General features: G+C 47.0%; 1 protein-coding gene and 1 pseudogene across 4 annotated transcripts in view; both read left to right on the plus strand.

The window, feature by feature from the left end:
• The window catches only part of NVL (nuclear VCP like), a 117,044-nt gene that overhangs the window by 89,230 nt on the left and 359 nt on the right, over positions 1–27,455 (plus strand). The window contains exon 24 of one of the 4 annotated variants that reach the window (XR_009217127.1): positions 3,399–3,434. The exons of 1 other annotated variant lie outside the window; for it this stretch is intronic. Coding sequence is in view for 2 of the 3 variants with exons in the window: in XM_058533635.1 (XP_058389618.1) it covers positions 10,167–10,265 (99 nt within the window). In the remaining variant the exon portion in view is untranslated. Of the gene's footprint in view, positions 1–3,398; positions 3,473–10,166; positions 10,545–27,455 lie in introns of those variants that run through there. 2 more of the 4 variants (XM_058533635.1, XM_058533637.1) reach the window with 2 other exon arrangements.
• On the plus strand, positions 25,103–25,706 carry LOC131399418 (large ribosomal subunit protein P1-like; annotated as a pseudogene).

The following is a 27,455-nucleotide window of genomic DNA, read 5'->3' on the forward strand; positions in this document are numbered from 1 at the left end:
GTAAAATACCATGGTGGTAAACTCATTTTTTGAAAGTCAAAAACATTATACATACACTGGTTTTAAACAGTCCACTTCTCCATACCTTCCATCGAGTCTTACTTCCGTCATGCTAGAAGCTGAGAACTCTGTGGTCCGGCTTGTTGGCTGTTCCTTTTGGCAGTACAAGGCAATCTTGTTTATTTGACTTTCCCCAGTCCAGTAGGCAAAGAACTTTCAGTGCTAAGGCCACTTAGTATTGTTCAGAATTGTTATAATGGCTCTCTACTCTTTGGGTGTTTTTTTTTTTTTTTTTTTTTTTTTGGTGAGGAAGATCAGCCCTGAGCTAACATCTGTTGCCAATCCTCCTCTTTTTGCTGAGGAAGATTGGCCCTGGGCTAACATCCGTGCCCATCTTCCTCCACTTTATATGGGACGCCGCCGCAGCATGGCTTGACGAGCAGTACTTAGGTCCACGCCTGGGATCCGAACCTGCGAAACCAGGGCCGTGAAGCGGCACGCGTGAACTTGACCGCTACGCCACCAGGCCAGCCTCTACTCTTTGGTTTCTTATTTTAATTTTTGCTTGTTTTTGGGACCAGACAGGGGTGATCCAAAGTTTATATTGAAAAATAAGCAAACCGGAAGAGCCAGGAAAACGGCAAGAAGCAGGTCAAGCTAGGGGTGGGGCCTAAAACCCAGAAATTAGCCTCGATAGTTAAAGGATTGAGGTAGTGGCACATGAACTGACTGACAGACAAATGGAACAGAAGAGAAAGTTCAGGAATGGACCCTAATAGAACATGTAATTTATAGGAACAATGTTGTAATATATCATTTTCCCCACACCAGTGACAGAAGTGGACTATTCACTGATTAATATTGGGACAACTGGGAACCATCTCAGAAAATTAAAGTCAGACTCATATTTCATACTGTACACCAGGATAAATTCCAAATGATTCAAAGATTTAAATGTAAAAACTAGGGGCCGGCTCGGTAGTGTAGTGGTTAAGTTCACGCACTCTGCTTTGGCAGCCAGGGGTTCATGGGTTCAGATCCCGGGCACGGACCCGCACAGCGCTTGTCAGGCCATGCTGTGGCAGGCGTCCCATATAAAGTGGAGGAAGATGGGCACGGGTGTCAGCCCAGGGCCAATCTGTCTCAGCAAAAAGAGGAGGATTAGCAGCAGATGTTAGCTCAGGGCTGATCTTCCTCACCAAAAAAAATAATAATAAAATAAAATTTAAATAAATAAATGTAAAAACTAAAACCATAAAAGTACTGGAAGAAAATAGGGAGATCTTTCTATAACCTCAAATAGGGAGTGCCTTTTTTACTTTAACACAAAACCCAGCAACCATAAATGAAAAGACTGAAGAATCTAATACATAAGAATGAAAATTTCTGCATTAACAAAAGTTGTCAAAGGACAAATGACCAAGTAGGAAAAATATTTGCAGTTCATATCACAAAGGACCAATCTACTGCACACATAACGAATGACTAGAAATTGCTAAGAAAAAGACCAAAATCCTAGTAGAATGGACAAAGAATATGAACCGACCCTTCACAGAAAGGAAATTAGCTTGTTAAACACATAGAAAAATTCTCAACTTACTGATAATAAACGAAAAGCAGCAGAATACTACTTTTTATCTATCGGTTGGCAAAAATCTCAAAACTTGATCACACGGCTCTGGCCAGGCTCTGAGGAAACAGTTGCTCTCATACACAGCTGCTGGGCTGTCCATCAGTAGAGCCCCTGTCCTGTGATAGGCTACATCATAATCACAATAAAAGTTGACCCAGCAACTCTTGTCTATGAATTTATCCTCAGAAATACACATGTCAGTATAAAGTTATGTATTCTTTTGTGTGTGTGTGTATGTGCGAGGAAGATCAGCCCTGAGCTAACATCCATGCCAATCCTCCTCTTTTTTTTTTTTTCCCTGAGGAAGACTGGCCCTGGGCTAACATCTGTGCCCGTCTTCCTCCACTTTATGTGGGACGCCGCCACAGCATGGCTTTGACAAGCGGTGCGCCAGTGCGCACCCAGGATCCGAACCTGGGCCGCCAACAGCAGAGCGGGCGTGCTTAACCACTACACTACGGGGCCGGCCTCTAAAGTTATTTATTCTTTGGGGCATTGTGTATAATAATAGCTAAAGATTGAAATTCTAAATAATCGTATAATGAATTCTGATGTAACCACTCTAAAAAGACTGAAGAATATTTCCTAAATATATAGTTAAATAAAAAGAGTAGGAATCATGCATAGGATATGCCACCACTTATATAAAAAGAGGGAAAAATAATGAATATTAGTATTTGCTTGTATATGCAGAAGGAAAATCCAAAAGGATATGTTGACATGGGGGCGAGGTAGGACAGAGCCTTTTTTCACCTTATAACTGTTCATATATTTTTGAACCTTGTGAGCATTTTACCTATCCAAAAGAGTAATTTAACAAAATCAGATTTTAAAAAAGATTTTAAAGGACTAGAAAAATAAAAACATGCTTCAAGTATTTCTTTTGGATTTCATTGGAGTGGAATTGCCTCCCAACACTTAAAATGTTAGTGTGACCCCAGTGAGATTCCACTACACTTCCGCCAGAATGACTCGCATTTAAAAGACGGACAGCACCAAATGGTGGCGAGGATGTGAAGCAGCTATAACTCGGATACGCTGTTGAGATGTAAACAGATAGAAATGTAAGGTGATAGAACCGCAATGGAAAGCACCTGGCAGTTTCTCACAAACGTTAATATAGTGCCGGAAGCCTCTGCTTTTGCCTCCCCCTCCCACGTGGACTCAGAATAGTTTAGAATTTTGCTTTCTTCGCTGATTAGATATAGACATAAGGATCTTTGACCCGATTTTTAGGGCAAGCTTGAGTCAACAAGTATGAGAGTCGTGGGCATTCCCTGTAGAAAGGAGTGTGGCTGGAATTCAGATGGAATCTAGGGGATGAGGTCAGCTCTCTTTGTGTATTGGTTTGCTAGGGCGGCCGTAACAGTAGCACAGGCTGGGTGGGTGGCTAAACAACAGAAATGTATTTTCTCACAGTTCTGGAAATTAGAAGTCCAAGATCAGGGTGTTGGCAGGGTTGGTTTCTTCCAAGGCCTCTCTCCTTACAGATGACTGTGTTCTCCCATGTCTTCACACGGTCTTCCCTCTGTGTATGTCTGTGTCTTGATCTCCTCTTCTTGTAAGAACACCAGTCATATTGGACTAGAGCCCACCCCAGTGACCTCGTTTTAACCTAATGCCTCTTTAAAGGCCCCATCTCCAAATACAGGCACTCACTGAGGTACTGGGGATTAGGACTTCAACAGACGAATTTTAGGGGGACACCATTCAGCCTGTAACAAACAGTGATCAGCTCTGTGTTCTGTCTTCTCCCTCCTCCCAGGATCAAATGATGTATGAAGCTCTGCAGCGGTCGCTTAGCCGGTGACTTCTCCAGCCGCGGCCGTGGAGGAGCCCAGTGCCTCGAGCTGCCCGAGAAGCCCAGGCGCTCTGAGTGCCCACTTTCAGCTTGACGCGGACATGGTCTCTGGAAGCCTTTTATTCTCAAGTTAAGGAGGCCAAGTCGGAGCTGAAGAATCTTCCCGTCTGGCCAACCTTGTGTGGAAACACCCTACCTCCTCTTTAAGAAAAAGAAAAATTTCTACCTGCCAAAATAAAATAACTGATACTTTTTTAAAATAAAGTGGTTATTTTGAAACAATCTCGACTGTACTATGGAAAGGTTGCAATTACAGTAAAAAGAAATTCTTTTCCCCTTATCATCTGAGAGTAAGCTGCCAACCTGAATCCCCATCACCCCCCAAATTTTAATGTGTATTTCCTCCACACCAGGATCTTCCCCTACATAACCAACCCTCAGAATCAGGAAGTTAACATGGGTACGTTGCTGCTATCCATTCCTCAGGTTCCGTTCAGGTTTCTCCAGGTGTCCCAATGATGTCCTTTAGAGCAAAAGGATACAGGTTAGAACTAGCTGTTGCCATTCGTTGTTGTGTCTTGAGCTTCGTTAAAGTCGAAAACAGCTCCTCCGTCTTCACTTGGGGCACTTCTGAGGTTACAGCCAGTCGCTGTAGAATGCCCTCTGGATTCGTCTGTGTTTCCTTCTGGTTTGCTGTAGGTTCTGCGTCTTTGGCAGCATCATCACCAAGTGATGCTGTGTCTTTCTCACTGCCTCCTGTCAGGCGGCGTCAACTCCAATTCGCCCGCTTACTGATGATGCTCGCTGTGATCCCTTGACTAAGGTGGTTCTGCCAAGCTTCTTCTAAAGTTACTCTTTTTTCCTTTCTAATTTATATGTATTTTGTGGAGAGGTGCTTGGAAACTATGTAAATATTCCGTTCCTCGTCAGACTCAGGTATTACTGTTTTTTCAGTGTGTTATCCATTACTATCGTTATATGATGTTCAAATTGTCCCAGATCTGGCCAGTTGGGAACCCTTCTCGCCGGCCTCTGTGTACCTTTGACACGTCCCCAACTGATCCTTTCTGAAGGGTTTAATGTGAGTCATGTTTCGTCTCATTCCTCATTTACAGTGATGCTCACAGTGTTTTCTGAGGCTGTATAGGTGGGTTTCATTACCTACTTTTTTTTTTTCTTCCAAAATTTCTACTCCACCTCACTCTACAAAAATTTTTATGCTGCTTTTAAGAATGTAATTGATACAATGGAGAAAATATTAATAGATAAAAGCAGTAAATAAGGTAAATAAAAAAGGTGAAAAAGACACAGTCTGTTTTTTTCGAGGAGTTCACAGAAGGGTACAGACATCTAAACAGAGTCTCGCGGAGCCCAGGAAGGGCCATGAAGAGGAAGGTGCTATAGGACCCCAGAGGAAGGAACACGCACACACACAAGCAAATCAGGGTCATGTCCTGAGACAGATGGTTAAGGGTGAAGGGAAAATTAAATTAGAAGTGTGGGCCAGAAGGTCTTAAACAGTCGTTAAATTTGAGTAGTAGCTTTGACTGTGCTTAAAACAGCCAAATCAAAAGAGAATCACCATCTGGTTTATCATATACGTAGGTTATGAGAAAAAGCAAAGATTTTCTTGACAATCGAATGTTAGGTTAAGTCCCCAGCTTTCTGGCAGTATAGCTTAGCCTAAACATAAAATGTAGAGCGCGTGAGAGATAGACAGAGCTGTGTGTCCATCAGCTCTGCAAATGAGCTCTGTTAGAGGTTGGACCAGGCAGTTATGGGACAGAAAACTAACCAACCAGTGTCACGGCAGATGTTGCCCGTACTTGTCCAAAAGGAGGGAAGGATGATGTGTTCTGAGCACAATCTCTGTGCTAAACACAGTCATACATGCTCTTGAATCCTCCCAACGGGTACTGGGAGCAGACAGCATCCCCATTTTATCAAAAAGGATAAGGGTCAGAGCTTGTTCGGAGTCATCTGCTAATAGAGAACAGTGAATTCTAGTCTACAGCTGTCTGCCTTTTCCTTCTGTTGTGAAAAAGATCCAGTCCTGTGTTCAGAAACATCTGGAATTAATGTCCTCTGTCCTAGCACTTTGGAGGATTCAGCAATTTCATTAAACACTTTGTGCTGAGCACTGATAACATAGTGGTGAACCAACTCAGAACTTACTGCCTAATTTGGTATATGCAGCAGAAATAGCTAGTTGTCCCACAGTATCCATTCCCCCCTTCTTCGGTTTAGTAAGAAGGGCTCTTGCTGCTGGGACAGTGACTAAGTTGTGGCTGGTGTCACACGAACAAAAGTGAAGAGAGCAGCTTCTGGTCACGTCCTTAAAAGGAAGCCACGTGGACTGCATGACCACCATCACCTCTAAGAACTCGTGCATCTTAGCCCACAAGCGAAGACTGGGAGTGTCCTCAAAAAACCACAGCTGGTTTAAAAAAGAAGAAAATGCTGCTTGCCCTCTTAACTCCACTTTTCCCTTCCCAGGGCTGGAATCTGATGAGGTGACGATGAAGCGACTTCGACCGTGTCGATGGAGACAGCATTCTAGCGGGTGACAGAGCAATAAGACCTAAGAAACCAAGGTCCCTGGGCACCTCAGACCCAGTCAGGCCTGGACTTTTCTATGTGGCCTTTATGTTGCTTAAGCCATTTATATTTTGGTCTCTGTTAAAGCAGCCAAACTAATATCCTAATTAACACAGCATTCAGGTAAGTAAAGAGGCAGTTACAAAACAGCATGAGAAGGGCTATGACAGCATAAGAACAGACGCCGTGCGAGGAGCACAGGGGAGGGGCGGCTAGTCCATAATGGGGTCAGGAAAGTTCTCCAGAGAAAACGATGTCTCAGCTGAGTCCTGAAGGTGGGAAGGGAATGAACGATCTGAGCAGAGAACAGAGCCCTGGAGATGAGAGGGGCTGGTGGCTCTGTTCTAACTAACAACCTCAGGTGGCCTCTCACTTTTATACGTAGGTTATTGCTGAAAACACGTCCAAGTAGTGTTTACAGGAGCATCTTCCTTCTGAAAGCTAAAGTAGTTTAGAAAGCACCTCATTACCCTGTACATTCTAGATAAAATCTTAACCATTTACAGGTCTCTCTCTGTTCTCATTGCCTGAACTCAGGAACTGAGTAGATTTGGAATCATTTTTGGGGATGAATCCCTCTCTATTTGAAATTGCACTGCTCACCGTCCAAAGCTGAGAAGCTAAATAGACTTGGGATAAAATGGTTTCCCTCATTATTCAAACTCTATCCTTAACTCCACTGCTTCAGATCTATGAGACCTATGCTTATCACTAGTATCAGCGTTTGTTTTTTTATTTTCAACTTATTTTTACAAAATAAGGACAAACAAAAATATTCATTAAATATGCAAGCATTGCAGTTGTCTGACTTCTACTTGAGGTCTCCTGCCATGTTTCATGAGGACAGGGATCCTGTCATTCTTGTCTCCAAGGCACCTAGCCCAGTGCCTGGCACACAGAAAGCATTAGATAAATGTGAAATGAATTTTCTACTCTTAGACAACAGGCTGTCAAAAGGAGACTGCTGAGAACTTAAAAAGTGTTGATTCATCCGATAATAGAAATCTGACTTTGTCATGTGAAAAATGATAAAGGGACAGGTGAACAGCTTTTTAACCCAACAGTTCCACTCCTACATATCTGTCCAAAGGAAATGCATATGTATGTTCACCAGAATAGCAACAAAATTCAGAACAGACCAAAACTGGAAACAACCCAAATATCCATCAAGAGCAGAGTGGATAAATGTGGTGTTTTCACACACTAGAATACTGCACAGCAGTGGCTAACTATATGCAACCACACAGGTGGTTGTCATAAATACCGAGTGAAAGCAGCCAGACCCGAAATCATCCATGATTCTACTTATTAAAATATAAAGTTCAAGAAGGCAACACTCATCGATGCCGTTAGAAGTCAGGTTGGTGGTCACTATTGGAAGGTAGTGCTCGGAAGGAGCTCAAAGTGAGGCGGCCTTTGGGATGTAGCCACTCTCTCCTTGGTCTGGTGATGGCCACACGGGCGTGTTTTCTTGATGAAGAGTCATCGTGCCATATGCTTCTTTGCTCTTTTCCGTAAGTATGTTCACTTCAGTTAAAAAGTTAAAAAAAAGGTGAAAATATTACCTATAATTCGCGATTCTTCATCTGATTTTATTTATAATAAACATTTTGAAAATCAAAAACAATAGGAGTATCAATATTGAAAATGTGGGTTACGTGAAAGTAAAGACCCACATATAGTTGAGTATGCCGGAGGATGAGTTAGCCACCCTTTCCTCCCTCTTTTTCCCTGAAAACACCACGTACTTTGCTCATACTGTCCTCCCGTCTGGTTAGTGGTGAGATAAATGAGGTAGACGAGGTGGGCAGAGGCTGAATTTGTTGATTCAATTAGCCCGGCACTAATGCCCTTCTCTGCTCCCGGGAGAATACAAGCTTCAAAGATGTACGCAACCGTCAAGGTTATCTGGATAACCGTTGCCTTCTGGAATGTTTCCATGGAGAGCATGTTGACAGTGCAATCTGGTTCCACTGCCAGGTGAGCCTTGCCCGTGAGAGGAGGAGGGAGAGCCTCGACAGAGATTGTTCCCAGGAACTCTTTCTTAGAAGTGGAGGTAAAAAGTCCACATTCTGTCACAGCCAGGGACATTCTGTCTTCCAAGACCACAATAAGTCTCAAGATGGAAAAAGTCAAAGCAGAATCATTAGCTTCCCTTCCCCCCTCCATCCTAACACCTGCTCCTCCTCCCTCAGTCCTCGTCACCCAAGCTAGGCGTCTTGAAGTCATCTTCAGTTCTTCTGATGGGTCATCAGTTATTATTATTTAGAAATGTTCCTGAAATCTGCCCCTTCCATTGTTCTCACCGACACTGACCTAGTTCTGGCCGTCATCACCACCCTTCCTAACATTTACTGTGGCCTCCTAATTAATCTCCTGTTCCAATCTCTTAGACACTAAAACCCGGTTGCCTTTCCAAAATACTAATTAATCTTGTCACTTCTCAGCGTAACATCCTTCCTCGGCCTAAACTCAGCAGTCTTAATTACACTTGGATCTTTGTCATCTGACGTCAACCCACCTTTGGCACCTGTTCCACACCCTTCCCCCGACTGGATTTATTGCCATTCCAGGAAAATGCCATGTTCTTTCACATCTCTCAGCCTTTGCTGACAATGTTCCCGCTACCCGGAAGGCCTCCCCCTACCTAACACAGGGCCCACTACAGGGCTTGGAATACTTTGAGAAGCTTTGCCCAATCTGTCCCTCCACCTTCTGCTCAAACCGCATTTTGTGCTGTCCTGGACTGTGGCTCTTATATTAGATCACCTCTGTAAGTCCCAGACTGAGATCGTCAATGGCAGAGTCTCTACCCCTTTTTGCATCTATAGCACTTGGCACATAATAGGCACAAAGTAACTTTTTTTTTTTTTACTGAGGAAGATTAGCCCTGAGCTAACATCTGGGCCAATCTTCCTCTACTTTATATGTGGGATGCTGCCACGGCATGGCTGAAGAGTGGTGTGTGAGTCCACGCCCAGGATCTGAACCTGAGAACCCCGGGCTGCCAAAGTGGAGCACTCTGAACTTAACCACTACGCCACTGGGCCAGCCCCCAAAGTAACTTTTCTTTTTTTACATTTTTTTATTGATGTCATAATAGTTTATAACATTGTGAAATTTCAGTTGTACATTATTCGTCAGTCACCATATATATGCGCCTTTTACCCCTTATGCTTACCCCCCAACCCCCTCCCCCTCTAGTAACCACTAATCTGTTCTCTTTATCCATATATTTGTTTATCTTACACATATGAGTTAAATCATTACAGTGTTTGTCTTTCTCTGTCTGGCTTATATTACTTAACATAATACCCTCAAGTTCCATCCATGTTGTTGCAAATGGGACGATTTTGTCTTTTTTTATGGCTGAGTAGTATTCCATTGTATATATACCACATCTTCTTTTTCTATTCATCAGTCGATGGGCACTTGGGTTGCTTCCACATCTTGGCTGTTGTGAACAATGCTGCGGTGAACATAGGGGTGCATAAGTCTCCAAAAGTAACTTTTTGTGTGTGTGTGTGAGGAAGACCAGCCCTGAGCTAACATCCAATGCCAATCCTCCTCCTCCTCTTGCAGAAAAAGACCAGCCCCAGGCCAACGTCCGTGCCCATCTTCCTGTACTTTATATGGGACGCCACCACAGCATGGCTTGACAAGCGATGCGTCGGTGCACGCCTGGGATCCGAACCTTCGAACCCCAGGCACCCACAGCGGAGCGCACGCACCCAATCGCCATGCTGCCAGGCCGGCCCCCTCCAAAAGTAGCTTTTTAATTGCACAATTGAATCACTTTATGGCGCAAAGCACAGTTAACCTTGGGGAGATTTGATGGAGATTTTTATGTGGTTTCCACCCCAGGTATCTACCACACTGGGACCTCATGGCTCTCCAAAGAGAAACTAGCAAAGCTTGGCGATGGGGCTCCCTCTGGGGTTTACTTACTGCTGGTCAGAAGCTCTTTAGCCACCCTTCTCTGGCTGAGGAGCCCCGAGTATGGTCGGGCATTCCAGAGAAACGGTTTCTAAGCGCTGGGCCTATCCAAGCATTCTCTGAAACAGAAAGCTTTGAGGAGGAGATTATATATATTTGTTACAACCAAAATTCTACTTACCTTCTTCTTTTACACAGACAGGGAAACCTGCTCTCCCACTCTGGCCACCCACTGACGGAGCCTGCTCAGCGGACAATGGCTCTTCTTTCAAACTCCAGGAAGTTTTGCTGGCTTGAACTTTCTCAAAATTAATATTGTGGAAAGCTAAATGAGTTTGACAATAACTGAGGACTTCAGAAGTGGAGATACTGGGTGAGGGCAATAGCTTAGCTTGGGGAGCTATTTGCAGCGTACAAGGAAATCCATTTTTCAAACAAAAAACCCTGTCTGAAAAGAGGATCAAAAGCAAATTAATTAATTCAGCAGACACCTTTTGAGCACCTCCTTCATGTCTGCTTTTTTCTGTTGCCTCCTTTATTATTCTCAGCTCACTAAGAATTTGGCTTTTTTCTTTTCTTTTTTTTCTTTTTTCTTTTTTTTTGCTGAGGAAGATTGGCCCTGAGCTAACATCTGTTGCCAATCTTCCTCTTTTTGCTCGAGGAAGATTTGCCTTGAGCTAACATCTGTGTCAGTCTTCCTCTATTCTGTATATGTGTTGCCATCACAGCATGGCCGCCGACGAGTAAGTCCATGCCCGGGAACTGAACCCAGGCCGCCAAAGCTGAATGTGCCAAACTTAACCATTAGGCTGCAGGGCCGGCCCAAGAACTTGGAAGTGGAAGTAACAGATTCTCCAACCACTTATTGCCAAACTCAGTTTGTAGTCCAGCTTAGGTGCATTTCCTGAAAATGAAATTATTTGCACCTACTTTAATTTTACATCTTGCATGGCACAGGTTTGGAGCATCTGTGCTTTAACACGAAATGACAGAGTCTTTGTCATTATTTCCTGGTGGCATGAGATGGGGGAAGAAGAGGGAGGTGGGCTTATAAACATTATCTTACTAATGCATCAAAACTGAGACATATAGGGCCAGCCCCGTGGCTTAACGGTTAAGTGCGCGCGCTCCGCTGCTGGCGGCCCGGGTTCGGATCCTGGGCGCGCACCGACGCACCGCTTCTCCAGCCATGCTGAGGCCGCGTCCCACATACAGCAACTAGAAGGATGTGCAGCTATGACATACAACTATCTACTGGGGCTTTGGGGGAAAAAATAAATAAATAAATAAAATTATTAAAAAAAAACTAAGACATATAGTTTCTTCATTTTATATTTGAGGAAATGGAGGAGGCTCAGAGAGGTTAAGCAACTTGCCCTTGATCACACAGCTAATAAGTGGCATCTGGGAATTCTAATTCGAGACTTTCTTAACTCGAAAGCCTTTATACTTCTCCTACATCCTGCTGGCTTCTTTGGCAGGAGGTCGACTTCTGTGTCACGTCTCCTGGGGAGCTACTAAAATGTTCTGCCTTCATTAACTAGCATGACTTGTAATAATAATAATCTTTGTTAAATAGTGGAGAACATTTCTTTGAACTCAAGCAACTATTATCAGAAACCTTTGCACAGTAACCACCCAGTAAACTCTCAAGTTGTGAAAAACAAACAAGCTTTTAAATGGCTCTAGGGTCTTTCTGAGGAGTTAATTGTTGGTCAAGCTCCATATTGTAAGATATAACCACAAAGATAAAAACAAGAACAGTGGGGACATAGCTAAATGCGTGATTTAACTATTTATTACGGAAATTTTCAAATGTATCTTAAAGAAAACAGCATTTGGTTAAACCATATGAAATTACCATTTTTGTAGGTCGAAAACATCAAATAGAGAATGTCATATAACTCACCCAAATGTAATGTGCCCCATCACCCAACTTCACCAATCTATTCCTCCCCTCCCTACTGCCCACCCCGGATTATTTTGAAGCAAATCCAAGACGAAGTATCATTTAATCCATATGTATTTTAAATAAGTGATTTTTAAATGGATTGGATAGAGGCGAAGGAATAGCTATCTTATTGTCCAGTCTTTGGAGTAAACGATTAAGAAAATGGGCAAATGTTTAACTGAGGGACGTTGAAGAATGCTCACATCTCTCCTGGGGCATAATCAGAAGCCAGAGCTTGCATTGTGTTTTTAAATCCTACTGGATTCTAGAGAACAATGGATATTTTCAACACCGCAGCACAGAAGGTCTGAGGTTACCCAACAGCATTGCCATTTGGATTTTATTTTGCAAATTATCACCTGCCATTTAGTCATCTCCTTTTCAGAACTATCGAATCGTGATGCTACAAAAGGCCTTTGAATCATCCGTCAGTGTTTCTCAACTCTGGATGACACAAGAACCAATTGAAGCTTGTCAAAAATGTGCTAGCCGGGCCTCACTGAGACTGTTGAATCAGAGTCCCCGGGTGGGGCTTGGGAGCTGCAGCTCGGTGAATCTCCCAGGTGATTCTGATGCCCCTTGAGCAGGCAGGGTCCTAAGAGCCCCACTCTTGCAGTTTAAGATGGGGAAGGCAGGGCCCGGTAATGAGCTGCCCAGGAGAACACACTAGAGGTGCCAGGGGTGGGCCCAGGTCCCTGCTCCAGGCCAGTGTACTTTTACTAAGACCGCCAAGGCTCGTCCGGGTTTGAGATGAGAGGGAGAATGGTGACCTGGACTCAATGGACGATTGCTTTCGCTTTGGTTTACTCCCAGCAGCAAATGGGCAGCGCCAGGGATGGAAACCAGACGCATCCGACGTGGCTCCCAACGCCTCCCCTAAATCCCACAGAGAAACCAGTCAGCCCTGGAGAGGGAGAGGAAGAGGATGTGGGGGGTGCAGCGATGTGGACTCGCTGCTTCTTGTGCCCCCAGCCTCCCCAGCACCTAGAAACAACTTACATCCCCTTTAAGGCTAAATGCTGCTGCCAGGAGAGCCCCTTCGCCCAGGCCTTATGTCCACATCACAGGCCTTGAAGTTCTGGCTGCACCAGCACAGACACGCCCTCTCTTATCTGTGCCTGCGATGCAGGGCCTGCAAGTTTTCCCCTTACTTCTTCCTGGGGACTTTCCAAGGGCACTCCAGTGCTAGTCTTTCTTCCAGCCTCCATTCTTGACCCTCCTGGTTTTCTGCGACTCCATCCACTTTGATAGTTTCTACTGAGTCCAGGTCAGAACATCCCAGCTGGTGGGCCATCTTCCAGAAGGCCCTCCGAGATGAGTGGTGAGTCTGGGCAAGCTGGACCTCCCAGCTGATTGGCTTCAAGCAGTCTTGTCTATTTCCACGAGGATGCGCTCCACCAAAAATGAGGGAGTAGACCAAGGAAAAAGGAAGACATGGATTGAGGGGCTCTGCACGGGAAGGGGGATGAGGGAGCCCTCAGGAGGATGGCTTTGCTGCAGACCGAGAGGGCAGATATCCAGACTGCAGCAGTGACTCAGAAGACAGACACATTAAGGGTAATGATCACAGAGCAGCCAACCACGCTTTTACAGTCTACTGAACACGAAAACAGAATGCCCAAGCTGGGTCTGCCCCGCTGCCTACTTGTACTTGACTAGCTCTGTCCGTTCGCTGAAGAAGTGAACACTTCGCTTCCCCGAGCTCCGGGGGACGCTGATCTCACCTCAGACACGTCTGCCTCAACTTCCTGCAGCCAGAGTGAGTCTGGAGGCAGAAGAGCCAGAGCAGCCCACTCCCTGCTGCCCATGTCTCTGCTGGACCAGTAGAACCTCATTCACACTGCACCTGCCACACGCCCTCGGAGGGGCCCTGGAGAAACCCAAGGGAAGCTGAATCTCTAATGGGCATTATTGTCCTTGCCCTACAAAGCAAGGTTTGGACTTGCTGCTCAGCATCCAAAACGGAACAATAGGTTTTTTTAGAGATCCACACATAGGTAAGACAAAGAGCAATGCAACGGAGTGATTCACACAGGAGTCAGGAAAATGGGCACCACCAGAAAGGGAGGGGATGTGATGCAGAGGGCTGCCTGGGAGTCCTCTGTGCTGCTTGTTCGGTTGCTTTTTTTTTTTAACCACTTTACTGAATATGATTGACATACAAAAAGCTGTATAATGTATACAACTTGATGCGTCTGGAGATACGTACACACCCGTGAGACGATGACACAATCTGTGCCACAAACTTATCCATCACCTCCAAAAGTTGCCCGCAGCCCTCTTAGTTAATTAATTTTTTATTCATGATAAGAACACTTGACATAGGATCTACCCTCTTAGCAGATTTCTAAGTTTACAGTGCAGTCGTATTGATGATGAGAGGGGAGCGGTAGGACTTACGCTGTACAACCAAGACTTCGCAGCCCTTGACTAAGACCTCCCGGTTCCCCTCCCTTGTTCTGTGTCTACAATGATTCTTTCAACTGTACGTATACATTTTCTGTAGTTATGATATATTTCACAATAAAACATTTTTAAAGAGTCAAGGATTACTTGGGAGAGAAACAACTTTCAGCTGAGATAATTGGCTGAGGTAGACATGACCGGGTTCTGAATGATCAAGATAATTTTATGACTGGGTAAAAAGCCTCAATTAAACAGAAGCAAAAGCATGATCTGTGCACTCTGGCGCCCTGCCACGCCCGGCTCACCGAGCAAATGAATTCGCCGCCGAGAGTACGCGCGGTCCAGGCACGCGCTGGTGCCTACCGCGTTCTCAAGATGAAATCTGCGGCGAGAGTTGTTTCAGATAAACAGACAAAACGACGCGTTTTGTTTTCTACCTCTCCTTTTCCTTCCCCTGCGGCCAGGTCCAATCAGCTGGCTGTTTGGTGAGTTGACACATTAAAATTAAACTTTGCTCCAGCAGAACTTCCCGGGGTCTTTTTTTTTTTTTTCACCAGCAGGAAAGCTGGAGAGAGGCATTTTGAAGTCGAGAGGCAGTCCTGATTGGCCTGGGCAGGGAGCATTGTGTGATCAGTGCAAAGGGGCAAGGGACAGATACCAGGAACCCTTCTTCCCACTGCTTGGCATGGAAGAAGGCTGAAAACGACGGGAGACTTTTGGAATGGCTTTAGGTCTCGAATCTTGAAGGATTCTAAATTTGTTTTCGCTTGGGACCTGTAACGGGTTCAGATGGCAGATTAAAATCAAGCCAAGTTCATTTCTGGTGAATCTAATGATTTTTTAAATGAGCCTGGGGCACAATAGATATAGTAATCTGCAGTCCATAGTCCACTGGTAACTTGAAATTAGAAACCGAAGGGCGGGAATGTAAGTGGGAGGAGAGATTTCATTCATTCTCTTCAACAAATATTTAATGACTGGCAGCGGTGAGCCAGGTTCAGAGCTAGTTGCTGGCAACAGAGCTCTGAGCAAAACCAAAGGGCCCTGCCCCGATGGGCCTTTCCTTCTGTGGGGGCAGGTGGGGTTGGAGAAGACGGGCAGAGTCAGTAAGTCCAAGCACATGTATGCGTATGTACACACACACAGAGCAAATGTGACAAGTGCTAAGTGCTGGGCACAAAAGTAGAGTAAGGGGCTGGGGAGGGCAGGGTGTGTGGTCTGTGGGTCGGGGGTTCTTTTACAGACTGGTCAGGAAAGGAAGTGAGAGTGAGCCCCAAAGCTTTTGGTGGGGAGGGCGTGCTGGGCAGCGGGCACAGCAGGGCTAATTCTGCACGTTCCACAAAGTCAGAGAGTGGGGCACATGAGCCTGCCCGTCCTCAGCAGCTCCTTCCTGTGACCCACATGGGCCACATAACTTAAATGACCTTCAGTCGAAGGAGGAAAAGCACTGGCATTTCCTCCCAGCTTTGCCTCTGTCCCTTAACATTCGTCCCAGCTTCTGCATCAGAACCATAGAAAAAAGAATACCACCTGGCCAGCCTCTGACGTGCAGCTCACTAAAATACTTCCTCGTAACAGGCCAGGGGGTGGTCTTATAATTGCACATCTGCCCTCCTCACTCTACCAGAAGGCTCTGCAGGGCAGGGCATCTCTGTATTGCGCCTGTCACAAGCTCTATACCTGGTAGCGGTGGTCCAGGACCTCTGCGGGGTGGGTGGGGCGTGCAGAGCAGTCAGTGGATCCACACACCTGCTGGTCTCACAGATCATTGCCACAAGGCTGAGGGACAGTGGCTGTGAGCTGCCCGCCATCACGCGTTTTAACTCATTCAATTCTCACAATAACCCTGGAGGGAGGTGTCACAATTATCCTTGGTTTACAGATGAAGAAAGCGACCACAGAGAGTGAAAGGGACTTACCCACAGCTAGAGAGGCAGAGTTGGGCAAGTCTTTTCCACTGAAAATCCCATTCTTTGAGGAAACAAAGCACGATTGTGAAAAGGTTAAAGGTCTAGGGTTTAAATAAAGCCCCAGTGCAGTCATGAGGCAAAGGCGGGTGACTCATGAAAGGGGAAAGGAGTTAAGTAGTCTTAAGTACTGGCTGTGGGTTTGCACAATCAGAAGTACAAGGAGCCAAGGATAGAATGGCCGGCTTAGGTATGGGAGAGCAGTTGGTTAATACACCTGTGGATAATTTTGTTCAATTTGTCTTTCTGTTGCTATAGTCATTCACAGAAATTCACAGAAGGGTAGACGAGTCATACACAATCCCGCTTCTCAGAGACCAGCACTATTAACATTTTTCAAATCTTCACTTCTGAGTCTTTGTCTGGTGGGTGAGTTGGAGTGATTTTTTTCCCTGATCAAATATTAACGTTACTTCCCCATGAAGCAGGTCTTAGGATCTTCCTGTCCTGTCCTTCCAGTCACCCACTTCTTTCCTACAATCAGAGACTAATTCCGAGAGATGAAAGGGCCCTGAGGGGACAGCTGACCCCAAGGCCCTGGGGCCAGAATCCACTTGCCTTATCTCTTTCTTTCCTGTAAGAAACACCTGCTGACAGAGACGCTGGGGGGAAGTTCTCACAGCTTGGAAGGCTAGCTCATGCCTTTCTCAGGCCATTCCGACTGTTGGAAAGCTTGTCCCTCTTAGAGCTTGACCCAAGACTCTAGGTGAGGTCTGATCATTAACAGAGCACGCTGAGCAGGTAACTCAAGCTGCATTGTTTCTTTTTTATTTTTTAAATCATCTTCTTTGCCATCAGTAAAAATATCCAGAACTTTTCCTACCTGGACTGCTTGATATCATTTGTCTTAGTCAGCTCCGCTGCCGTTAAAAAAATAGCACAGACTGGGTGGCTTAAACAATAGAAATTTATTTTTCACACTTCTGGAAGCTGGGAAGTCCAAGATCAAGGTGCCGGCAACGTAGGTTTCATTCTGAGGCCCCTACTGTTGGCTTGCAGTGGCTACCTTGCCCTGTGCTCACCTGACCTCTTCTCTGTGTGGAGAGAGGAAGCTCTGGTGTCTCTTCTTACAAGGGCACTAATCCCATCACGAGGGCCCCACCTTCAGGACCTCATCTAAACTTAATGCCTCCCAAAGGCCCCACCTCCTAATACCATCACATTGCGGGTTATGGCTTCAACACATGAATATTGGGGGGACACAGATATTCAGTCCATAACACCATTCCAGGTCCCCCAACCCTGAATGATTATGTGAAACAACCCTCTTCATCAAGAAAGGTCTATAAAGTGAGGGCTACCAACCAGCTTCTCTGGACTGTATTTTAGGATTGTCTGCCTCATGCCGTGCTCCGCGTATCCCAAAGCCCCTTGGGAGCCAGTTAAAAGTAAAAAAGCATAGGTCTGACCAGGCAATTTATTTATTATTCAGCAAAAGTTTAGTAAACACTGACTATGTGCCAGGCTCTATTGGAGAGCTGGGGACACTGTGGCAAACAGACCAATAAGGTCCCTGCTTGCAGGGATGAATTCATACCTGAACCGAACAAATGTCTGAATAGGATGGTTTCAGATAGAGACATGTGCTATGAAGAAAATAAATCAGGGGAATAGGCAGGGGCAGATCCAAGTTTTGTGGGGCCTGAAGCCTATTTGGGGACCCTGTTTTAGCAAAAGAACACATACAACCACAGGAATACATGGTGTGTTTGTTTCCCAGGGCTGCCATAACAAAGTATCACAAACCGGGCGGCTTAAACAATTCTCTCACGGTTCTGGAGGCCAGACGTCCAGGATCAAGGTGTCAACAGGGTTGGGCCCTTCTGAAGGCTCTGAGGGAGAATCTGTCCCATTCCTCTCTCCCAGCTTCCAGTAGCCCCAGGCACTCCTTGGCTTGTAGATGTATCACTCCAATCCTCTGCCTTCATATGGTGCTCCCAGTGTCTCTGTCTTCCTGTGTCCGTCTTCTTATAAGGACACCAGTCATGTTGGATTAGGGGTCCACTCTACTCTAGCATGACCTTGTCTTCACCAATTACATTCACAATGCTATATGTCCAATAAGGTCCCGTTTGATGTACTGGGGGTTAGGACTTCAATATGTCTTTTTGAGGACTACAATTCAACCCACAGCACATGGCTAGGGCTCCTCCCATGGCCTTGGACGGGGCTGTGCCGGTGAGGGGCTCTGAAACTTAAGCTTCCTGAGCATCATAGAAGCTCAACCCCTGGGATTAGGATAGAGAATGGTCTGGTGAAGGTGAGTGTACCATCCCTAGGGGGCACAGCAGACCTGTCAGTGCCCCTCCCGCCCTCTGCCCACTCTGGAGGTCCCAGTTCCCCTGTGTGCAGAAGCCTTCCTGGGTCTCTTTGCCTAAGGGCTCCCTCTGTCCCCCACCCCCAGCAGACTAGAAGTGTCCCCAGGAGAAACCGTCAACCAAAGTGGGACAGGAGTTGGTGAATGGGCACCTCAGCTTCCTCACCCCTCAGAGGGACTTAAAAAAAAAATCTTTCATTGTAAATGGAGATACAGAGAAAGATGCAGAACAAATGTAGGGCTTCGTGAATTACTCTAAGGCCAATGCCCCTGTGACCATTGGCTGAACTCTTCTGAGGCGTGGTCCACCTGGTCTCTCGGGAGCCACAGTGGCACCCAGTGGTTACCTCTGACTTCTTTCTGCTCTTTCCTTCACCGTGGATCACCTTCCAAATGAGCTACTTGGCCCTAAATTCTTGTCAAAGGGTCAGTTTTTGGTAAAACTCAAAATCAGGCCGTTGGTGAGGAAAGGCTCCTTTAGAGATGGCACTTGAGTTGAGACCCGAGTGCGGAGAAGGAACTGGCCTTGAGGAGATCTGGTCTAGTGTTCCAGACAGAGGGAATGGAGGAGGCCCTGAGGCAGAGTGGTCCCCACTGTGGCTGGAACACAGTGAGCAAGAGGGGGAGCCCTGAGAAATGGCATGGGACAGGCAAGCAGAAGCCAGATCACAGAGGGCCATAGTCCAGTGTACGTGTGCCCGGGCGCACGTCTGTGAGTCGTGTGGGAGGTGAGGGCCACTGAGGGAGAAGACGAGAGGCCTCTCCTTCTTTCTTCACTTTTCACCCACCACCCCCACACACACCTGACACATCCATGCTCTCACACACATTCACAGGAGGCTGAGTTTTGAAAACCTAGTTTCATGTGGCCATTCCAGTTACCACAGGTATCTATTCAAGTCAGGTAGTTAGAAAGCCAAATCATCTCAACATGAGCTACACTAAGGTCGAAGATATGTGAATCACCCGGCTCCAGCTTTAAGATCTTGCAGTGTTGGCTAATAAAGGAAGCACAACTTTGACTGCCCAACTGCGGCCCGGAAGCTCAGATGATGGAGCAGAAAGATAAGGAGACAAGGGCCAGCCCCTTCAGCAGGGTGAGCAACTGTCCCACCCGTCTCTCCAGCTGTGAGCACGGCATGAAACAGGATGTTGAAAATTGTCCCAACCTAAGGCCGGGGAGGGTGTGCTCCTCCCTTACTAAACGTGCCCCTGCTCCTCTAGCATCAACAGGCCTTCTGTAGAATGTTCTTTGTGTGTATTGCAAAGTTAAGAGTTTTGCTGATTTAAAAAAAGAAACACTTGGGCCGGCCCCGTGGCTTAGCGGTTAAGTGTGCGCACTCCGCTGCTGGCGGCCCTGTTTCGGATCCCTAGCGTGCACCCACGCACCGCTTCTCCGGCCATGCTGAGGCCGCGTCCCACATGCAGCAGCTAGAAGGATGTGCAGCAGTGACATACAACTGTCTACTGGGGCTTTGGGGGGAAAAAATAAATTAAAAAAAAATATTTAAAAAAAGAAACGCTCAAGTCAAATTCATGGAAATAGAAAGTAGAACGGTGGTTGCCAGAGGTGGGGGGAGGGGAAATGGGGAATTGTTTAATGGGTATAGACTTTCTGTTTCATAAGATGAAAAGGTTCTAGAGATTGGTTCCAACAACAATGTGAATGTACTTAATGTACACTGAACTGTACACTTAGAATTGGTCAAGAGGGTAAATTTCATTATGTATATTTTACTACAATTTTTTAAAAATTCTAAAAGCAGAAAGACTCAGACAATAGTTTGGGTAGCAGACATTAACAGGGTTGGGAACAATTGTGACATATCCTTTTGTGTCTAGCACTGCCCCAAATGACGATTCCCACACCTTGATGTTCCTGGCGGCAGTAGTAACCATCCCAACCAAAACTCACGCAGTGACAGTGCCTTTAATATACCATCTCCACAAACCATCCCAGCAGCCCGGGGAGGTAGATTGATGGATAAGGTGATCAACTCAGAGAAATTGATTCATTTGCTGCAGGCACGCAGGCACTCAAGATCCTGTTTTTCTTCCCTGTTGCTGTTCTGAGATGCGACGTGGCTTCCTCCAAATGCCACAGAACATTGGTGACCCAGCTGGAATCCCTTCCCAGTGCTTCACTCACAGGCCCAGGCTCTGTCCTGGGCCCTGGAGACTGGATTTTACACCTGAGGCTTATTAAACATCTGCCAATCGTCCTCCTGATCAAGGCGGGGGGTCGGCGAGGTGAGGAGCTCACAGCATCCGGATGTCCACCTGCCTCTCTTGTTGGCAAACGGGGCCTGGGTGTTGCCTGCTTTTCCTAGAATGGAATTGGATTATCTAAACTGGGCTTTGCAGAGTTGAGTTGTTTGGAAAACTGGACGTTTCTGAGTCAGCTCTTAAAAATGTTTGGTTAAATGTGAGCTGCAGGCCACAGGCTCCTGTTCTGACTTTCACTTAAGCACTTTCTGGACCAGTCGAACGTGGAGACAACTTAGGGAGTTTCCAGGCTGTAGACACTCCCCCAAGCCACACTCCCACCCTGCTGGGAGCCATAGCTGGGCCTGCTGCCCAAGCTCCCGAGAGTGGTAGAGCCAATATCATCTTTAGAAAAACTTCACATATAAGGCTAATTAGGAAGAGGGTGCTGAATTCAAGAATAATTTTCATTGTAAAATCCCTTTTAAGAAGTGCAGGGGCCGGCCCCATGGCGTGGCGGTTAAGTGCGTGTGCTCCGCTGCTGGCGGCCCGGGTTCGGATCCCAGGCGCGCACCACGCACCGCTTGTCAGGCCATGCCGTGGTGGCGTCCCATATAAAGTAGAGGAAGATGGGCAGGGATGTTAGCCCAGGGCCAGTCTTCCTCAGCAAAAAGAGGAGGATTGGCATCGGATGCTAGCTCAGAGCTGATCTTCCTCACAAAAAGAAAAAGAAATGCAGATGCCGTGGACTTCGATTTAGACACTGGATTTGAGTTTTGGCTGTGACTTTAGACACGTTTCTTATTCTTTCCTATTGGTTTGTTTCCTTGGCTGCAAAACGAGGATGATACCAATGCGAGGACTAATAGCACGTGAAGAGACTAGCCCACGTGGTAGGAGCCCCATCAATATCGTCAGCGCCCCAGTTAGGATTCCCTGGGAATAAGCAGGCTCATTTGTATACATCGTCCTTTAGTCCTCAGAAATAATTTGGCTTCTTAACATATTATTCTGTGAAGTCGATTAAAGTCCTTCCTACAGCCTTACTTACATTATTAATTTACTCCGCAAACTTTTCCAGAGCCAGAGTAACCTTCAGGACAGCCAGGTCCAAACGGGTCTGGAGCAATGTCACCCTTTTCCCTAGAGGGGCAGCCATGAGCCTGAGCTGGCTGCAGACAGCTCATCGCATCAGTAGCTGCTTCCCCCTGGAACGAGGAAGATGACTGGGGAGGGGATGGGCCCAGCCCTCACCGCAGAACATCCTCCCAATTACTGCCGTCTGTGGCGGAGCGTTCAGAGACCCCAGGATTCCAGACTGACGGCAGTGTAGCCCAACGCACTCATTTCAAACATGGACAAACAGAAGTAATTGAAGGGAGGCGTCCTGGTGGGTGGCAAGGGCTTGGGCTTAGAATGAAGCCCGAGTTCTGGCTCTGCCACTTCTCAGAAACGAAGCTGGCCGCAACCCCAGGCAAGTTGCCTAACTCTGATTCTTGGCTTCCTCCTGCTTTCAGTGAGAAGATTTGCCTACTTTACACTGTGTGATATAAAAGGAGATGATGCTGCACTGCAATAGGACGGTTATTTTCCCAGTACGGGATCGCACTTGTCTCTGATCCTTCAAGGAGACAACAAAGCGATCAGAGGAATGCACGAGGCCACCTGAGCCCACCTGGGAAGTGCCCAGCCTGAGAGCTCCGGAGGGCATCTTGCCCACAGTTGGAGAAATCTCCCCACTCTATAAAGGAAGAGAATTAGGACCCGAGATCAGTTAGCTAAAAGCCAACTCAGTTCCCAAAGGACTAAGGAGGTTTTCAGAATGTGACTTGAGTTCTTTTCTCTGCCCCACCCCTTCCCTCTGGTGGAAACAGACAGTTCCGGTCAAACTGCTTAGACCCGGGAAGGGCTTGTCGAGTGGCATGGGGGCCAGCCCAAGGCCAAGCAAGGCCTCACCCCGGAGAGAATCAAGTGCTCTTAAGGGAGAGAGAAACCTTCAGGAGTTTGTTGAATTCATCACTCAGACTTGATTTTTGGTGAATTCTCTTGCTTTTATTTATCTATTTATTTTTGAGAAGGTAGCAGGAGATGAAAAAATTGCTTTTACAAAATTGAGGGATGGCAGAGTTTGAACTAGAATCCACAGCTGTTCAACTCCAAAAGAGGCCCAGAAGTGGGGTGCAGTGGCGTGAGCTACCAGATTTATTTAGGGTCATGTCTCCGTGAAGTGAAACTATTTCAATGAAGCGTGCTTTTACTGGGATCCTGACCAGGGAGACAGCCTCTGGTTGGGCCTAGAGGAGATTCCCTTGGGAAAGCAAAGGTGTAGGGAAGCCTGCACGGGCGCTGTCCCACGGTGACCCCAATCCAGGAGGCAAAGATAGACATGGCGTGGTGAGAAGGAAGCCGACCCTAGAGGTGGGCATTCTGAGTTCAGTTGGTGCGGCCAGAATGAAGTGGACCACTCAGAGCCCTGAAGCACAGCATGGTGGGCTGGCGCCTTTTTATTGTCAGTGCGGAAGCAGACGTCTGCTCAGAAAATGGAAAGGTGACATGAAAGTGCTTTTACTAAAGATAGCAACAGAAAAGAACCTGCTTTCTAGCATATCTAAGGCCCAGCCTGGAGGGGAAAGCAGATGTCTAGACGTTGGTTATGGTGAAGATGGGAGATGGCCGTTCAGGCTGGGAAGGGAATGGGACTCCCCTTGTACTCCAAAAAATCTCAGCTACTAAATTCGAGGAAAATTTGAGGCTTAAAGCACTAACTGGACAAATGACTGTCTCTTTCCCTTTTTGACAAATGAAGGGTTCCTCTGGGCCTTATTTGACCCTTTCTGAGGGCCTGTTCCAGCAGCCTTCTGTAATAACCTAACAGGGGAGGGAGATTGTACAGGCTGTCCTTGGATTAGCAAATTGCTCGTCTGCAAGGATTCAGAACCCAACACTGAGGCAATTCAGTTCCTCCAGGCCTTTTTCACAAAGCATCTATTCTCTTCCTTTCCCAAGGATTACGAATACAGGGATGTGTACCTGGTAACACATAATCCACTCTTGAGCCTATAAAAATGCTACTTGGTGTTTCTTTGGGTTCTGTCTTTAGAAGAAAATTCTAGGTGCTCCAGATCCAAGAAGGGTACTGTCTGTTCACACTCCCCCATGCAGTCAGGTTACAAGCACCCCCTAGGACATGGTCCTGGACCCCTTGCTGTTGGTCTTGGGTGCCAATTCATACTTGCCTGGGAGAGCAACTACCTTCTGAACCTTGGTGACTCATCTACTTGCCTGCATCTGAAAGCTTCCCCTCAGCTGGGTCCAATTATTACCTTCATGAGCCAGCTGCCAACTCAGACTCAACTTGGCAAACACAAAGCTGTCGTTTTCCACGTGCTGCTCCCCGTTCTTCTTTGTCCTCTACCATGTCATTAACTTTCCAGCCCCGAATACCTGCATGATCTGACCTGCATATCCCTCTGTTGTCAAATCCTGCTCCCTTTCCCAAGTAGGACTCCCCCTGGGTTGTTACCACACCCCTTCTTGCTAACGCCCCAACGCAGATGTGGCCCACAGCCATGCGGATCTCTGGCTTTGATCAGCTCTGCAGGTGACCGCTCCAGATGGCTGCTGACCTCTCTTCCCACCCCCACCCTGCTCTGAGCCTCCCTCACCAGGAGTGCGCGTGCTCATCCTTGTGCTATCTCAGAATTGCATATACCGAGAGAGTCTTAGGGGTTTAGGGCTCTTGGATTTCTGAGGGTACAGTTTCTTCAAGGCTTTCCCAGCCCTAGGTCATCAGACTATCCTTGTCCATTCCAAATGACTAAGGCACCTGGAAGATTTGCATAACAAGAAACAACACATTTCCACGTCCAAACAGAGCTTCCAAGTCAGCCGGGCGAGCGGGATAGCAGAAAGAGCACAGGCTTGGACAGACCCAGCTTCGGGTGCTGGCTCTGCTGCTCACAGTGCACGCCCGCAGGCTAACCTCTCTGAAGCTCCATTTCTTCCCGTGAAAGTGTGGGGGACGTTATCTCCCTCACCAGGCAGATGTGGATTAAATGTAATCTGCATGTACAGTCGGTCTGAGCGCTGACACCCGATCAACGGTAGTTGCTGTGCTCCTTCCACCCGGTTCCAGCCACGTCGTGCCCCTCCTGTGTCCTTCATTACTGAATTCGGACTCCACGCACGTACGCCAGCACGGGAGCATAAGCTTCTTCATTTGGGACCATATTTTGCCTTTGTATCCTCACTGCCTAATCCAATGCCTGGCAAAGTACCTGTAGAATGAATGAATGAATGAATGCATGTTTGTTATGGATTGAAACATTCATGTTTCACATCAGAATTTTAGATTAGTCCTTTCTTCAGCTTCTGCTAAGGTGCTCCGTCCTTCCAAGGAAACTGAGGCCGCACTGGGGTGGGGCCCTCACTTCACATGGTGCCCACCGTGCCCAGCAGCCGCCCACCAGCACTTGCTGGCTCCACAGCCTCCATCTCTGAGCTCGTCTGCATCTCCTTGGCTCTCATCCTGCACGACGACGACGACGAGGTGACAGTCGTGTAGGACAAGAGCAATGCCCTCATTGAAGCAGCTGGTGGAAGTGTTGAACCTTTCTGGCCAGGCTTGTTTGCAAAGGCCCAGGCCAACATCCACATGGGAGCCTCGTCTGTAGCGTCCGGGCTGGTGGCCCTGCCCCCGAAGGAGGTACGGCCCCTCCAGCACTGCTGCCCCAGCCGAGAGGAAAGTGGAAGCAAGAAAAGGAGAATCTGAGTCGTCAGATGATGACATGGGCTTTGGTCTTTTTGACTAAACCTCTTTCGTAACACGTTCAATAAAAAGCTGAACGCTTAAAAAATATATGAAGAATTTTAGATTAAATCAAAAAACCCTGGGGCCGACCCCGTGGCTTAGCGGTTAAGTGCGCGCGCTCCGCTACTGGCCGCCTGGGTTTGGACCCCGGGCGTGCACCGTCGCACCGCTTCTCCGGCCATGCTGAGGCCGCGTCCCACATACAGCAACTAGAAGGATGTGCAGCTGTGACATACAACTATCTACTGGGGCTTTGGGGGGAAAAATAAATAAATAAAGTTAAAAAAAAACAACAAAAAAAACCCCTGAGATCTAGCCAGAACTGCTGGCACACAGCAAGTGGTCGACAAGGCAGTGGAATGAACACATATTTGTAACGCACAGGGACGTGTTTTTTCTTTCCTGTTCTTGTTCCAGGACCAGGCTCCTCGGACAAGCCATGTGGAGCACGGTCAAGAGTTTTGGTTCTGGAGTCACACAGTCTGAATTTCAGATCCTGTCTCTGTAACTGACTGTGACCTTGGGCCAGTCACTCAATCTCTCTCAGTCTGTCTCCTCATCTACAAAATGAAGATATTCCTAGTACTACCTCCATCATAGAAGTGTTGAGAATCAAGTAAGATAATCAATGTAAAAACCTTGGTACATGGCTCAGTGAAAAGTAAGGATTCTCAATAAATGCCCACTGTTTTCAGTACACCACACTTAAAGGTTGTCCACGGTCTGGCCCGGTGGCATAGCGGTTAAGTTCACACGCTCCACTTTGGCGGCCCAGGGTTCACAGGTTCTGCTCCTGGGCGCGGACCTATGCACCACTCATCAAGCCATGCTGTGGTGGCGTCCCACATACAAACTAGAGGAAGAGGGACACAGATGGTAGCTCAGGGACAATCTTCCTCCCAAAAGAAAAAAAAAAAAGGTTATCCAGATGCCCTCCATATTTTGCTTTGTTTCTGTTTTAGATGACAAGCTTCTCAAATTCAAGGATTAGCTCTTGGGGCTTCTCTCCATTTATTAAGCACTTATTTCAGGCCAGGCACTGACTCCACTAGGTTTGGGGAACAGAGAAATAAAAGATCCTTCCCGTCCTTACGGAGTTACAGCCTCAAGGGGAAACAAACTGTGCTTATTTACAACACAGCCTGTGAGGCCAGGAATGAGGTCATCACCGCTGGGGGGCCAAAAAAGTGGAACTTGACCTGCTGGGAGTGGGGATGGGCCAGAGAGGCTGGTGTGAGCCTCGAAGGATGAGCTAACGAGATCAGAAACGGGGAGAGGGTAATCTAGGCAGGAGGAAGTTGTGCAAAGCCATGAGTGATTTCTCAGGATTTCCTTGTGCTTGAAATGCTCTGGGGCTCAGGCTTCCTCCTGCCCTCAGTCGTAGATTTCTTTGGAAAAGTCACTGCCAGTGACGGAGAGAACAGACCGGTTCGGAGACATGCTAGGAGGCAGGAACCTCCATCCAGGCAAGAAGTGGTAATGTCACCGGAAACAGCAGGTACGGGGAAGGACAGGAATGCACAGCTGGCAGGTAATGGAATTCAGAGGGCTGCGCTGACAGCAGACGCGGAGTGTTCAGCACGTGCGTGTTCCACAGGGAAGGGGAGTGGAGGGCTTGGTGAGCGCACACAATCGATTGAACGTCTGGCATCAAATCCACGGTATGCTTCAGATACACTTTCACTGGCTGACCGAGCGTATTTGAGCGTCAAGTTGGTTCTATCATCACTCTGAACTTGAAAGCAATGGTTCTTTGAGCAACAGTTCAAAGATACTAGGAATCTTCCCAGGCAAGAGGATCAGGAAGGGACAGCAATGTGCTTTGGGGATG

This window comes from Diceros bicornis, chromosome 38, assembly GCF_020826845.1.
Source record: "Diceros bicornis minor isolate mBicDic1 chromosome 38, mDicBic1.mat.cur, whole genome shotgun sequence".
Taxonomy (NCBI): domain Eukaryota; kingdom Metazoa; phylum Chordata; class Mammalia; order Perissodactyla; family Rhinocerotidae; genus Diceros; species Diceros bicornis.